The 13,559-nt window shown below is 26.7% G+C and overlaps 2 protein-coding genes across 2 annotated transcripts in view; one reads left to right on the top strand and one right to left on the bottom strand.

The window, feature by feature from the left end:
• Nucleotides 1-2,484, bottom strand: part of LOC111620416 (tektin-1-like) — a 34,066-nt gene extending 31,582 nt beyond the window's left edge. Inside the window, exon 1 of the mRNA XM_023362333.1 lies at nt 2,131-2,484. Within this exon, the coding sequence (XP_023218101.1) occupies nt 2,131-2,341 (211 nt within the window). The 5' untranslated portion in view covers nt 2,342-2,484. The remainder of the gene's footprint in view (nt 1-2,130) is intronic.
• A 182-nt stretch (nt 2,485-2,666) lies between these two features.
• LOC111620417 (putative tricarboxylate transport protein, mitochondrial) overlaps nt 2,667-13,559 on the top strand; it is a 45,500-nt gene continuing 34,607 nt past the window's right edge. Inside the window, exon 1 of the mRNA XM_023362334.1 lies at nt 2,667-2,925. Coding sequence (XP_023218102.1) covers nt 2,811-2,925 — 115 coding nt within the window. The 5' untranslated portion in view covers nt 2,667-2,810. The remainder of the gene's footprint in view (nt 2,926-13,559) is intronic.

The following is a 13,559-nucleotide window of genomic DNA, read 5'->3' as shown; positions in this document are numbered from 1 at the left end:
AAAAAAAAAAAAAAAAAAGAACTGAAGACAGAGTCTATCAAAATATTCACCCTTTTATTCACTTCCACAATCCAGTTATTTTTTATTTTAATTAATATTAAAATTGCCATTTAGTGAATTTTATGAATTTAACAATAATTTTATAAAAATTCCACTAAGCAAATATTCTGAATTTTATCAGTTTTATTAACTAAATAATAATATTTTATATAGAAGTTTTGATTTCTGTATTGTCATAACTTATCACACAGTCACATTATTTCTGATATTAAATTTTAAGATTATTCTCATAAATCTATTCTGAATTTTATTTTAATTATATTTTGGAACAAAACCATAAATGGTTAACCATATCACATTCTGTTTTCAATAAAAAATGTATCTGTTTTAAAATATTTACTGCAATATTAAATACAATCTATTTTAAGGTGGTATATAAGGAAATATAATATGTGGTAAAATTGCTGTTTTTTAATCTATCATGTGCACAATGATTTCTAAGATAAATCTTAACATCAGTTTACTAAATGGCTTTGTATAATATTTTCCAATTAGATACAGTACATCACATGAAATGTTTTGAAAACACAAAGAAAATGCATTTTTCTGTATGTCTATTTTAACTTTGAATTTAAGTAAAAATTAAGTTTTAACTCAGAAATAGCCTACAAGAATATTATAAAATATTTATAAATTTTCATTTTTATTTAAATTAGTAAAACAATTCATAGAATATGATAAATTTGTATTATCTACATAGTTTTAATTCAAATTTGTCACACTATAATAAATGCTATATAAATGTAATAGTATAAACAACTTTCCCATTTATTTATATTCAAGATATGTTATCATAAAAGTAAATGTATTTGTGAAATAAACAAAAATATAAGCATGTTTTAAGAGAGAATTCTTAAAAATATATTCTCTTGGTTTATTTTGAAATCTTGCATTTTAATTTTATTATTTCATTTCGTATCAAATAAAATCAGTTAAAATTATTATAATACATAAGCTTACATTACACCTTTAACAGGTGGTTAACGATGAGTAACTGTTTTGACAGTTATCTACTGTTAAAGGTATATTGTTTACTTTAGTAAGTTAACTGCAGTAGCTAGTTTGACTATATACAAGTACATGAGATTTTCTTGATTTCTTAATATTTTGTAGTAGTAATTTAAAAAAAATTAGATAGCAGTATATATGATAATTCAATATTATATAGTACAGAAATAACACAGGAACTAGAGGAAGAGCTTAAAACATAAATAAATTAACAACATATTTTTAATAAACAATAATATTTTCAATCCAGTTGATGGACTTTTATTAGTTGTAATCAAACAATATAAAAAAATAGCTATTTATTAAAAATACCTGCTGGAGTAATTTTTAAGATGTGAATTTATTTCTATTATATTTAATAGTATATTATTTCAGAGTAATATCACAATTTAAAAACAAATTTGAAATTATTAAAGCATTAGTGTTTCAATAATTAAACAATATTTTATACTTTTTTTATATAAAATTATATTAATTTTATATTATTGAATTAATTAAATTTGAAATATTAATAGTCTAATTTTTATTTAGATAAATTATTTTCCATTAGATTAATTAAAAGTAATTGATTTCTGTTATAAGTATTAACATCAGTTTTTATCAAGTCTTATTATTATCAGTGATAAACAGATCAATGATAAAATTAATCAGTGATGATGAAATGACTGACTTTCTTATTAGGTTTTCCAATAAATTTTGCATTAATAATTACACACTGTATTTGAATGATTTTAAGTTTTATTTAATTTTTATCTGCCTGATTTTATTGAAGAAAAATTTATATTGAATTTTTTGAATCTCTTCTCTAACCTTTTTCTAAATTAAAAATTATTATTATTGATGATGATTTGCTTTTTTGTTTTTGTCTAATAACAAATGTTTCTTTTCAAAAATTTTAAATGTTATTTTTAAAAAATTGATTATATTATTGTATATGAACAAATATAGAAAATATTTGGGTAAACAAGATTTTTCTGTAACAAATTCTAAATATGAAATGTAGAATGTGATGATAAAATTTCATTTTAAATATTTTATAATTGAAAAATGCGTTTTTCATACCATAAGTTCTTCCAATATGTTGATTATCACGTATTGCTCTTTCATGTAATTCGTCACATGCTCTGTTACACTCTTCTATATAAACTTTAGCTAAAGAACATCTCCTGTTTGCATTATCACACTTTTGTTTGTTTGAATAAAACCAATCCTTTTCCGAATATTGCGGTAATTTCATAATTCCACAGTGTACGGATGGCATTCGCGTCAACATTTTATCAGTTTATGGATTTTGTAAATAAAAATAAAATAGAGCATTTAATAGAACAAATTCAAAAATCTTTATATCACTATAGCAACGTGGATTATATTGTGACGATCAGGTGATATATAATTGTCACATTTCATTGGACAGGAAAGAAGGTGTGACGTGACGGATGAAATGACGATACGGAAAATCCTAACTAGTCATTGGTTAAGAAATGGGTGTGCTTAAGAAATAACCAATCAGTCTTAGACTTTACATAATACTGTAACTATCGATTATTGAACGTAACTTGTCATTGGCCTCGGGAAGTGTATGTTCAGTGGTACGATAAACCAGATTCAACCAATTGATCGTGACGACAACATTAACGTCAGAGGTCGCTTCAGGGTGTTTCGTAATGGCGAAAGAGGAAGGAGTGAGTGAAGTGAAGTGTTGTATTTGATATTAGCTTAAGCAATAAAATCAAAATAACAAAATGGATTCTGATCGTAATCGATTTAGAAATCCTTTTGGAAGACCATCCATGTCCAACACGGGTGCAGCTTTTTCTGTCCTTCCATCTCAGAAAACTTTTAAGGGTATTTTAGCAGGTAATGTTTATTTCTGCAATATTTTTTCTTTTCGTTTATTTTAACATCACATTCTGTTTTCAATAAAAAATGTATCTGTTTTAAAATATTTACTGCAATATTAAATACAATCTATTTTAAGGTGGTATATAAGGAAATATAATATGTGGTAAAATTGCTGTTTTTTAATCTATCATGTGCACAATGATTTCTAAGATAAATCTTAACATCAGTTTACTAAATGGCTTTGTATAATATTTTCCAATTAGATACAGTACATCACATGAAATGTTTTGAAAACACAAAGAAAATGCATTTTTCTGTATGTCTATTTTAACTTTGAATTTAAGTAAAAATTAAGTTTTAACTCAGAAATAGCCTACAAGAATATTATCAAATATTTATAAATTTTCATTTTTATTTAAATTAGTAAAACAATTCATAGAATANTGGTTTTACCCCTTCAAAAAAACTAGAAAAATCAAGGAAAAGTACAGGTTACTTTATATAAAAAAATATAAGTCAGTTATCAAATTAATTGGTGTTAAAATTGAATTTAAAGGTTCTTTTCAAATTTTTCCTGTAATTTCTTATATGTTCTGATAATTTTTTGTAACATTGATTTTTAAAAAATTATCAGAACATATAAGAAATTACAGGAAAAATTTGAAAAGAACCTTTAAATTCAATTTTAACACCAATGGCCAAGTGTTTTCGGTCCCTGAACACTGGGAGTTTGGTCGTGGGTTTGCACTGGGCCAGCTGTGTGGAGTTTTCTGGGTTTTCTCCACATTTGTAATGCCCGAATAGGGGCCAGTTACCTTTAAAAAGACCTCCCGGAAGGCATCTTCCCTAGGCGGATTGCCCAAATGTTGCATTGCCATAACTTAATAAAACAAACAAACATACTTTAGAAGATTATTGTTTTATATCATTTATTTTTACAATAAGGCATGTATTATAGAATAATTTCCAGAAATTTACCTTAATTACCAACTATGTTAAAATTATTTTCTATAATCATTCCTTTTTGGCATAAATTATTTTATAATATGGAAGTTTTATGTAGCTTACTATGTATTTAAATTTCATTAAAGGAACTATTTTTGTTGTTATAAAATATATACATTTTGAAAATTAGCTTTTTTAACTATAGTTTTTAATATATGTGAGTTATTTTCCTCTAATTTATAACCTGTTACCGGCATGAAATAATTAAATTTAATCTTTTATTTCATATTATATAGTCAATCTTAATACTAATACATTTATTACAATAATTTATTTGCCTTCATAAAATAATAAATTTTCCTGCTTTGAAATAGTCAAGGCTGTTGTTGATAAATTATAAGCACATGCATAGTTATTGTACTGTGTATTCATATACTGCATTTATAATTTTTTTTAAGTTATTTGTTGCCATTACAGTTATTAATGCTTTATCAAATATATTCAAAATAGAGCTATATTATATTAATATTTAATTCAATAACCTTATGAGAAGTTAATGCTTTTTTAATTTATATTAAATACTAATTTTAAATTTTTTGTAAATTAAATTAAATCTTTAAAAATTTTGGTATTTTAATCAGAATTTAAAATGCTTGAAATTGACAGGTATTTTTTTATTAAAAACAATTTTCCATTTTTGTTATTTTTATTTTACACTTTCACATATATTTCAGCTAGAAATTTAAGGACATTTAAAATAATATTGACCTGATTTCAATGAACTTTTGTCACGATTTTTCCTTCTATAAAATGCAAGGCTAAATTTCTTCATTTTTGCATTTTCATATAATTTTCAATTTGAATATGAATATAAAGTTAAACTAGCCACTGCTGTTAACTTAATAAATCAAGCAATATACTTTTTAATAGTTTGTAATAGTTTAAAGAAATGTAAGCATTTTCAGCCTGTTTAATGGACCATCTGATGTAATTGGATGTAAAAGAAATGCTAGTGAGAAATAGGAAAGATGGGATTGAGTAAACCAAGGGAAGAAGGGTTTTAAGGTCAGTGAATAGTGTGAAAGATTGAGGAGAAACTGCTAGGTAGGAGAGAGGAAGTCCTTGCTCCTGCATTCCTCTTATGTTCTTTTATACCTGAAGAGGACTTGTTAACCAGGTTGAAAACCTATTTAACGAACTGTCCTGGTTTCCCAAACTGTTAAAGGTATATTGTTTGCTATATTTTTAAATATGTTGTTTGAAGTTAGAGAAAAATTGACACTCAACTATAATATTTTATGAAATACATTGTTTGGAAAATTCACTAACATTAATTTTATTTTATATGTAAAGATATTAGAGTTAATGATTATTACAAAAAACATAGAAATTTTTTTTTATCAAACATATGTTTAAAACACCATTAAACTAGGAAAAATAAGGAAAATATATTAAAAAATATAATAATAATAATAAGGAAGATAATAATCCTGAAGGTAACTTTCCTCAAAAGAAAATAACTTTTACTTAGTTACATAAGAACAGAAAATTTGAATATTTAATCTGAATTTGCTTTATACATACTTCAATCAAAAGGTTTTTTCAAATTAAGTCTTACTAGAATATAATTTAAGGCTTTTGATTGTTTATTAAGTCATTTCAATCTACTAAGAGGTGTTTTAACCCTCAAAATGCTTTATTTAAAGTTTTGAACTTCATTTACCAAATTTCCAAACTCCAGTTTATTTTTAATATTGGCTAGTGGTTTTTATCATTATCCTTCTCTAGAGTTTGCATCAATATCTTTCTAGTTGATTCTAATGTTTTTATTATTTGCATAAATAGTTAAGATTTTATTTTCATTATTTATTTTCTTTTATAATAATGTCAGTTTTAGTCAGAAAAACATGCTTTAAAAAATGTGTAGGCTTTCTAACACCTTGAAAATATTTAAAACATTTTAAGAAATTGAATTATTTTTTAAAATTAAATCAACTGGTATTGAAATTATATTTTAATAAAAATGTATAGTATATCAAAATTAGAGGACAACTTTTCTTGCACATTATTCATTTACTATAAAATGACAAGATTTAAAAAATTATTAAACTGATGGTTGGAATAACTCCAAAAAAAAAAATGAATAGTAGTCAGAAAAAAGATATATACTTTACATTACTACATTTGCAAATATAAAACTGTGTTTATTATTATTATTTTTTTTTTTTGTTTAACTTAAATTTAAATTATAAAATTATCCATCTAAATTTTGTTTAACTTAATTCTTAAAAGAATTAAGTTAAACAAATATAAAAAATAATAACTATTGAAAAATGTCTACAAATCCATTTAATATAATTTTTATTTATTGGGTTAAATAAATTTTATCTATTAAAAAAAAACCAAACGTAATAAGATTGTAATTATGTATTTGTGCATGGATAATTTAGTCAATAGATATTTTTCTTATAGTAATTATTTTTAAAATTAGTATTTTCCTTTTTGTTTAATTAATATTAGATCTCATTAGAAATTGTGATCAAACCTTGTAAATTGTACAAGTGGAAGAAGAAGCCTAGAACATCTCAGTTTAAAAAAAGATCTGTTATGCATCCCACAAGAGATTACTTCAGACGTCTAGTGTCTTTAAAAAAAGGTAACAGGTTTTTAAAGAAGAAATGGCAGATCTCATTTGTAAATCAGGTTTATCTTTTTTTGACCATAAGTCTGCCTGAAGAAAGATTTGCTCACTCTCAAATAAGATTTAGAGGAGTCTTTTCTGTGGATTTACAACAGCAACAAGAAGCTAAGAAAAGTTTTAGTCAACACTGACTATGAGAAAGAAAGATAACCCATCATCTGCAAAAAACAAAAACAAAAAAGTGCATTTTTGTAATTATTTTAAAGATGGAGGAGAAGAATCATGGTCAGTTCTGGGTGGCTTGATGATTGGAAAGGATGAGACAATTGAGTGTAATTGGCAAGAAGTTGTCAGCCATCATAGAAGAGATAGCAGTGCCTTAGACAAAATTATTGAAAAATTAAGTTAAGTTTACAATTGCAATGAAACTGGGTTGAACTGTAAAACGTTACCAACAAAAACATTTGTTTCAATAGAAAAAATCAGCTCCTGACTTTAAATGATGCAGAGATTAATGGATTTAGCTTGTTCAAACAAATCAAATTACCACAAACTTAAACTCCTTGTTATTGGCAAATCAAAAAACTAAGATATTATATTATATAACTATATTTAAAATATTAATGCAAAATTATCTTGTTAAGTATTCCAACCAAAAAATTACATAGATAGATTCCTTTTTATGTATGAAATGGATCCATTAAAATTTTGTTTTAAGCATAAAGCAATTTTTGGATGAAAATAATCTTCTAAATAAGGCACTCTTGAATTTGAATAATGCCTTGGTTTATCCAGCTGGTTAGTAGGGATATTCATATTCTTTTATTACCTCATAATGTAACACCTGTCATTCAGAACTTGATCAAATGCCTGGATAACCAGTGCCAATTAATGAAATATCTGATGGAAAGTTTAGAAAATGACCAAATTGTAGTTCAAAGCCTAAAAACATTAATGTAATTTACTGGTTGACAGAATTTTGAAAGGACGTTAAGGAATTAATGCTTGTTAAAAACTGGAATTTTTATTTTCATTAACCAAAAGGAAATTAAAATAACTCCTAAAGAAACCTCTCTTAGACCTTGCAAACAGTCTACTGATTATTAAGGATCAAACTGAAAATGGCATTGATGAATGGATGAATAATGAACAGAATAGAATATTGACGAGGATGACTTGCACACGAGTTTTCTCATACAGATGGTCTAAATGCCATCAAAACAACACTTTTGTATTGGACAGCAGGAAGTGAAAAGCATCTACTGATATTTTGATGCTGAGGCAACTGCAGAACATTGCAACAAAGAAGCAAGAAACTGCTATAAAACAAAAATCTTTTAAAGGACTTTTAAGAAAATTTGACAGAACATGTATTTCAAAATTATTTGTTTTTGTCACCTTTTATCACTTTACTTTTAACTTCTACCTTATGTGATAAACTATTCATATTAACATGTAACTATAAAAATGCATATTTTTATTTGTAAAATTATTGTATGTATTAGCTGCATAATAGATAATGTAAATGCTGTAAAAACTATTGTTATATATAATTAAATTTACTAAGGACTATGACCTGCACAATGATTTTAATGTACCCATGTTGAATGTTTAGAAAGTACAAGAATAAATAATTTTTAAAATGTGTTAGATTGGTCATTTGGTGTATTAAAGATACATAACTTACATAAGATAACCTTTATAGTTATATAGCCAATCTTACTCATTTTCACTGGGTGCAAGAATTAGGTCCCCCTCTTCCGAAACTAATTAGAGAATTTATAGATGGTTCTAAAAATATATTTGATTTCCTGCAAAATGCAAAAAGCCTCATCTAAAATAGTACAGTAGAAGCCAAGTTCTTCAGGGTAATCCTTAACCCTCTCCCTTTCCCCCATGGGGGAGAATGTTTAAAAATTCCTTCTTAGTGTACATTCTCATGATGTATCCTAACTGTGTACCAAATTTCAACTTTCAACTCCTAACTGTTTGGACTTTGCACTTATTATTATCAACCATCTCGATTATAAGATTAGTTTCAAAACTTCACAACAGCTTTAGGACCCAACACACATGCTAAGTCTCAAAAGCTACTAGTTATGAACCAGATAAAAAAGTATTAACAAATAAACAACAAAATTTAACTAACTGAAATATTTATTTGTTATAATCACATTATTATTTTATTTTCCATTAGAATTTATTTGTTAGTTTTCTGATATAAATTAAAAAGTTAAATAAGGTAAACTTTAAGCATTTGTAATTACTTAAATTATTTGACACAAGATATTGAATTAATAAATTGCAAATTCAATTTTGATCCATCTTCAGAAAAAGGTCTGCCTTCACTGTACTAAGTTATAAAAGATTTATGTGGTATCTTTTAAACCTTTTTATATCTGTAATTATTTAATCTGAAATGGCTGTATTTGTTTTATCCAAATTTTCAGTTATTAGAGGTAGCATCAGTTCACATTATCTTGGATAATTAGATTATATGATTTGAAAAATTTTATAATTTTGTAATATTTCATGACACTAATTCAATTGTATTTACAGTAGAACCCCTTTAGTCCGCCCTCGGCTAGTCCGTCACTCCGGTTAATCTGACCATGGTCGGAGTCGAGAAACTTGTCCTGACTCGTCAGTGACTCACCGTCCGTGGCGTTCTTCTGTGTTCGTTACAGTATATGTTTTACATTGTGTGTGTTTTCAACATGCCAGTGAAACATAAACACGTTACTCTTTCATTAAATGAAAAATTAGCAGTGCTACAAAGACTGGACAAAGGGAAGATTGTTTATTTTACTATTTTTCTGATAATCCAACCTTTTTTGCGTTCCGACCATACCCCCAGTCCCAAAGGTGACGGATTAGAGGGGTTCTACTGTAATTTGATGTTATATTTAAATTATATTACATTTCTAATCCCTTATTCAATAAAGTTAATTAAATAAAACATAGATTAGAATTATCTAAAAAAACTTTTAATAATTAAACTCTCAAATTATTACTTTACACTATTTTATTACTATTTCATAGCTGATTAAAATTTAAAGTCTCATAGATTAAAGCTTTTAAAAAATACTGGTATTTTATGTACTAGAAGAAAAGTATTTAATTTAACTGTAGATTTTATCTATGGATTCTTCTATTGTCCTCAGTTGATGTGGCAAGTGACCAGTATGGTTACATTTTCCAAATTTATTGGTCTAGAAGTGAAGATTGGACAAGGTTCTAGATAATGTAATTGCAATGCAACTGTACCGTAAGCAGAAGCTATACATTTGAATCCTGCTCTGGTTAAGTTTTTCTTCCACGTTATTCTAATTGTATTAATCAAGATAACAATTATCCACCTTTAGTTTAATTAATTAAATAGTTCACTTGTTAGAGTCCAATTCACATCTGTTGCAATGTTAGCAAACATACCTATGTTATGATGGTGTTTCTTTGCTGTGAGAACAAGAAATTATATCAGTACAACTGGTAGGAGCATGATTGCCTTTTTCACTGAAAAGGATGAAACTCCAAGATTGGAACTTTCTGCATGCACTTATGGTATCAACTTGCAAAATTCACTATTGATGCTTTAGACCAGTGTTTCCCAAACTATGTTCTGCAGAAGTAAATACATATTCTACGAAAAATTATAAAAATTACTATGATCTTAGAACATTTTTCTTGTTATAATTATTTCCTATTTAGTATTTATTTTGGCATTAGTACTTTCAACTGTTTTGTATTTGATTTTATCTTATAATACAATGACATATCTGATTGAACTTTAGCATAAATAATTTAGTACTGTATATATACTAAACAATTTTTAAGGATATTTCCTTTCTTGTTGGTATCACCAGCTATATTTCAATTAGAAAATTCTTGAATTCTGTAATGTTGCATCTGCAGTGTGTAATAATTACAGTTTAATTATGTTAAAATAAACAGTTAAACAAGTTTTAGTTAATCAGATTCTCCATTGGGAAATCTCAAGAAATATTTGTATTTTGACAGATGAAATTGGATAAAAATTGAATATCTAACACATTTCAGATCAATAAATTTTTTCTGCAAATAATCATTTATTGTAATGTTGAGTTTAAAATTTCTTATCCATATCTTTATTTCTCTCAGTGGAGAATGCTACAAATAAGATATCAGATATAAATATAGTATAATAATATAGAAAAAAAAGACATCAAACTTTGAATACTAATTTCTAGTAATTTATAATTAGAAGTCAGCTATTTTATATTTATGTTGGAGATCATAGTAACAATAGGATTAATTTATATTTAGATTCAAATAAAATTTTTTCATTCTAAAATTTAAATAAACTATAAAAGAAACATGTTCATAATAATGAAATAGTTCCACAATAGAAAGGAAAGAAATAACAGATATTTTCTTATAGGCTACTGCTGGAGCTGAAGTTCTATTCTCCTTTTACAGTATTTGATCAATTTACATAATAGTAATAATTTACAAACTATAAATTTACTTCATAATAACATAATAGTTCCACAATTGATGAACTTTTTATAGTTAATTTAGTAGTTAACATAGTTAAACATTCCAAAAATATCTTAAAAATTGTATTAATCATTTTAATTTCTAATGTATATTTGTAGTATTTTACTATTCAGCACTGCATTTCTCAGTAGTTATAGTTAATGTAGAATTTCAAATAAAACTATTGGTTTCCTCAACTTAGCAGTTTGTTTATTGAATTGTGAACATGGTACAAAGTTTCAAACAATTCTTTTAGAAATATTCAAACCATAAAAAAGTTATATCCATGTTAAAATTTTATTCTAAAAACTGTTTGTTGGACTGCAGTTGGAAAAATTGTAGACCTATAAATTCCCACTGTCTTCTGTCTGTTCTTCCTTAATCTCAAGAATGGTGTTAGATAGATGAAAGACAAGACTAAAATTGGAAAGTTTAGGGGCAGGAGGACCCAGTTAACTATATATGAACTTCCAGTCTTGACTGGAAGTCACATGACTTCATTTCAAAAATTTTCCTCTCAACAAAGTTACATAAAAGATTGGCATGACTCTGTTGTTGTCAGGAAAAATACGATGTACAGAGACATGACACTACTAATTTCAGATGGAGAATATATATTTTAAATTAAATACATTATGAATATGATTAAAAATTGGATCCTGGCATTGTGATGTCACAATAAATAATTGCCCGTTTTAATTTAAGATATTGTGCTCTACTGTAACAGTTTTATACACAGAAAAAGCTTAATGAAGTTTCAGTGAATTAAATTACTAAATTTTTAAAGATAAATTTTAAATTAGTTCTGTAGTGAAATATCTTTTCTGTTCATTGTCAATTAACACTCCTAAACCTTATAACTCCAGTAATAAACATTTAATATCAAACTAACGTTTTTGACCGTACATTCGATCTTCTTCAGGTTTAAAAACCATTAGATTCGAACATGTGAATGCATAAAATTATTTTAAAAAATTAATTTCAAATTAATTCTAAAATTATTTTCAAAAAATGGAACAGTACCACCGTAATTTAAAAGAATAAAAAGTTATGCATGTGCATTGCCATGTCGACGACATGTTAAATGTGATACATACTTTCCTATAACGACCTATACGTGATCCATACGTTGACATATATATAATGACATAAATACGATACATACGTTCCTATAGTGACATATATAAATACATCAAATGGAAGTGTGGCTTATAACCGTTAGTGTGGGGATTGCCAGTTCATTCATAGCAGTATTTCCAAGCATGTGACACATTACCAGCATCATTAGAGTTAATGCAATTGGTGCGTAACCCGGCCTTGTAAATTTCAAGTGCCTCAAGGTTTCGTAAGTGTTCTACACGGTGAGAAAATTTAATCAGTTTGGCCTCATGTAGGTCAGCTCTTATGCCGGGTTCAGTCGCATATGTTGAAGCAATGCAAACTGAAGTTTATTAGGTAATAAGTTCACATAGTAAGTTATCAGGTATACTGATCCTATATAAAAAAAACTAGTAGTATCTTACCATGTTTGTAAAATTTGTGTTCATAATTTGATACCAAAGGAGAGCAAGTCTTAACATGTTTAGTTTGGCAGTTGGTAAGTGGTGCAAGTTTTTGCGTGTTGAAGTAATTTCTGGTATCATGTTTAACAGTAATCAAGGCTTACTGTTCCAAATTTTATGTTGATCTGAAGAAATTGATTATCAAAATGTATGAATTATTGAAAGAAAATTATGGAAATGCTTCTTTGTCAAGAATTACAACATTTGAGTGCCACAGATGATTAAGAGAAGGGAAGAATTGCTGAATGATGATGAAAAGTGGCTATCCATAAACATTAAAAATGAGCAAATCTGCTGCTCTCATCCAGAAACTGTTAACTGAGGACCAAACTGTAGGGATATGAATGGTTGAGTAATTGACTGGAATCAATCAATCAAACTAGATACATTTTAACTTAAGATCTTGGCAAGAGAAAAGTTTGTGCATGTTTTGTTTTTCACTTGCTGATGGTGGATGAAAAAATGGATGTGTTGTTTCAAGAATTTGTTAACATGGATGATTTGGATGAAAATTTTTTGAAATTGATTGTCTCAGGAGACAAAACTCGGTGTTTCATGTACACTCCTGAAAGAAAACAATAAAAAATAGTATGTGGTGTGTGTGAGTATGAAAAGACCCAAAAGCACAAAGTAAGAATGCAAGAATTTCACATCAAGACAATATTCATTATTTTTCTTGATTTTTCAAGGATTCACAAAGAATTTTTTTTTCTGAAGAATGGCCCATGAGTGGAAAATACTACATTGTGTGCTTGACAAGCTTCTGAGTTGCATTTGTTAGGGGTAGTCTCAATTCCAAGAAAAGTTGTCTTGGTTATTGCTCCAGTTCATTCATTAGCATTTGATAAGTTTTTGCTAAAAAAGAAAAAAAGCATTATGCTTCTACATCTCTTAATCTCTAGATCTTTAGATCTTGATTCAGCAGACTTTCCTACTTCTTAAGCTAAAATTAAAATTGAAAGGCTATTATTTTTGATGTACTATTC

This window comes from Centruroides sculpturatus, unplaced genomic scaffold (assembly GCF_000671375.1).
Source record: "Centruroides sculpturatus isolate CEXI.00-Female unplaced genomic scaffold, Cexi_2.0 scaffold143, whole genome shotgun sequence".
Classification (NCBI taxonomy): domain Eukaryota; kingdom Metazoa; phylum Arthropoda; class Arachnida; order Scorpiones; family Buthidae; genus Centruroides; species Centruroides sculpturatus.
This window is presented reverse-complemented; position numbering and strand designations above follow the sequence as displayed.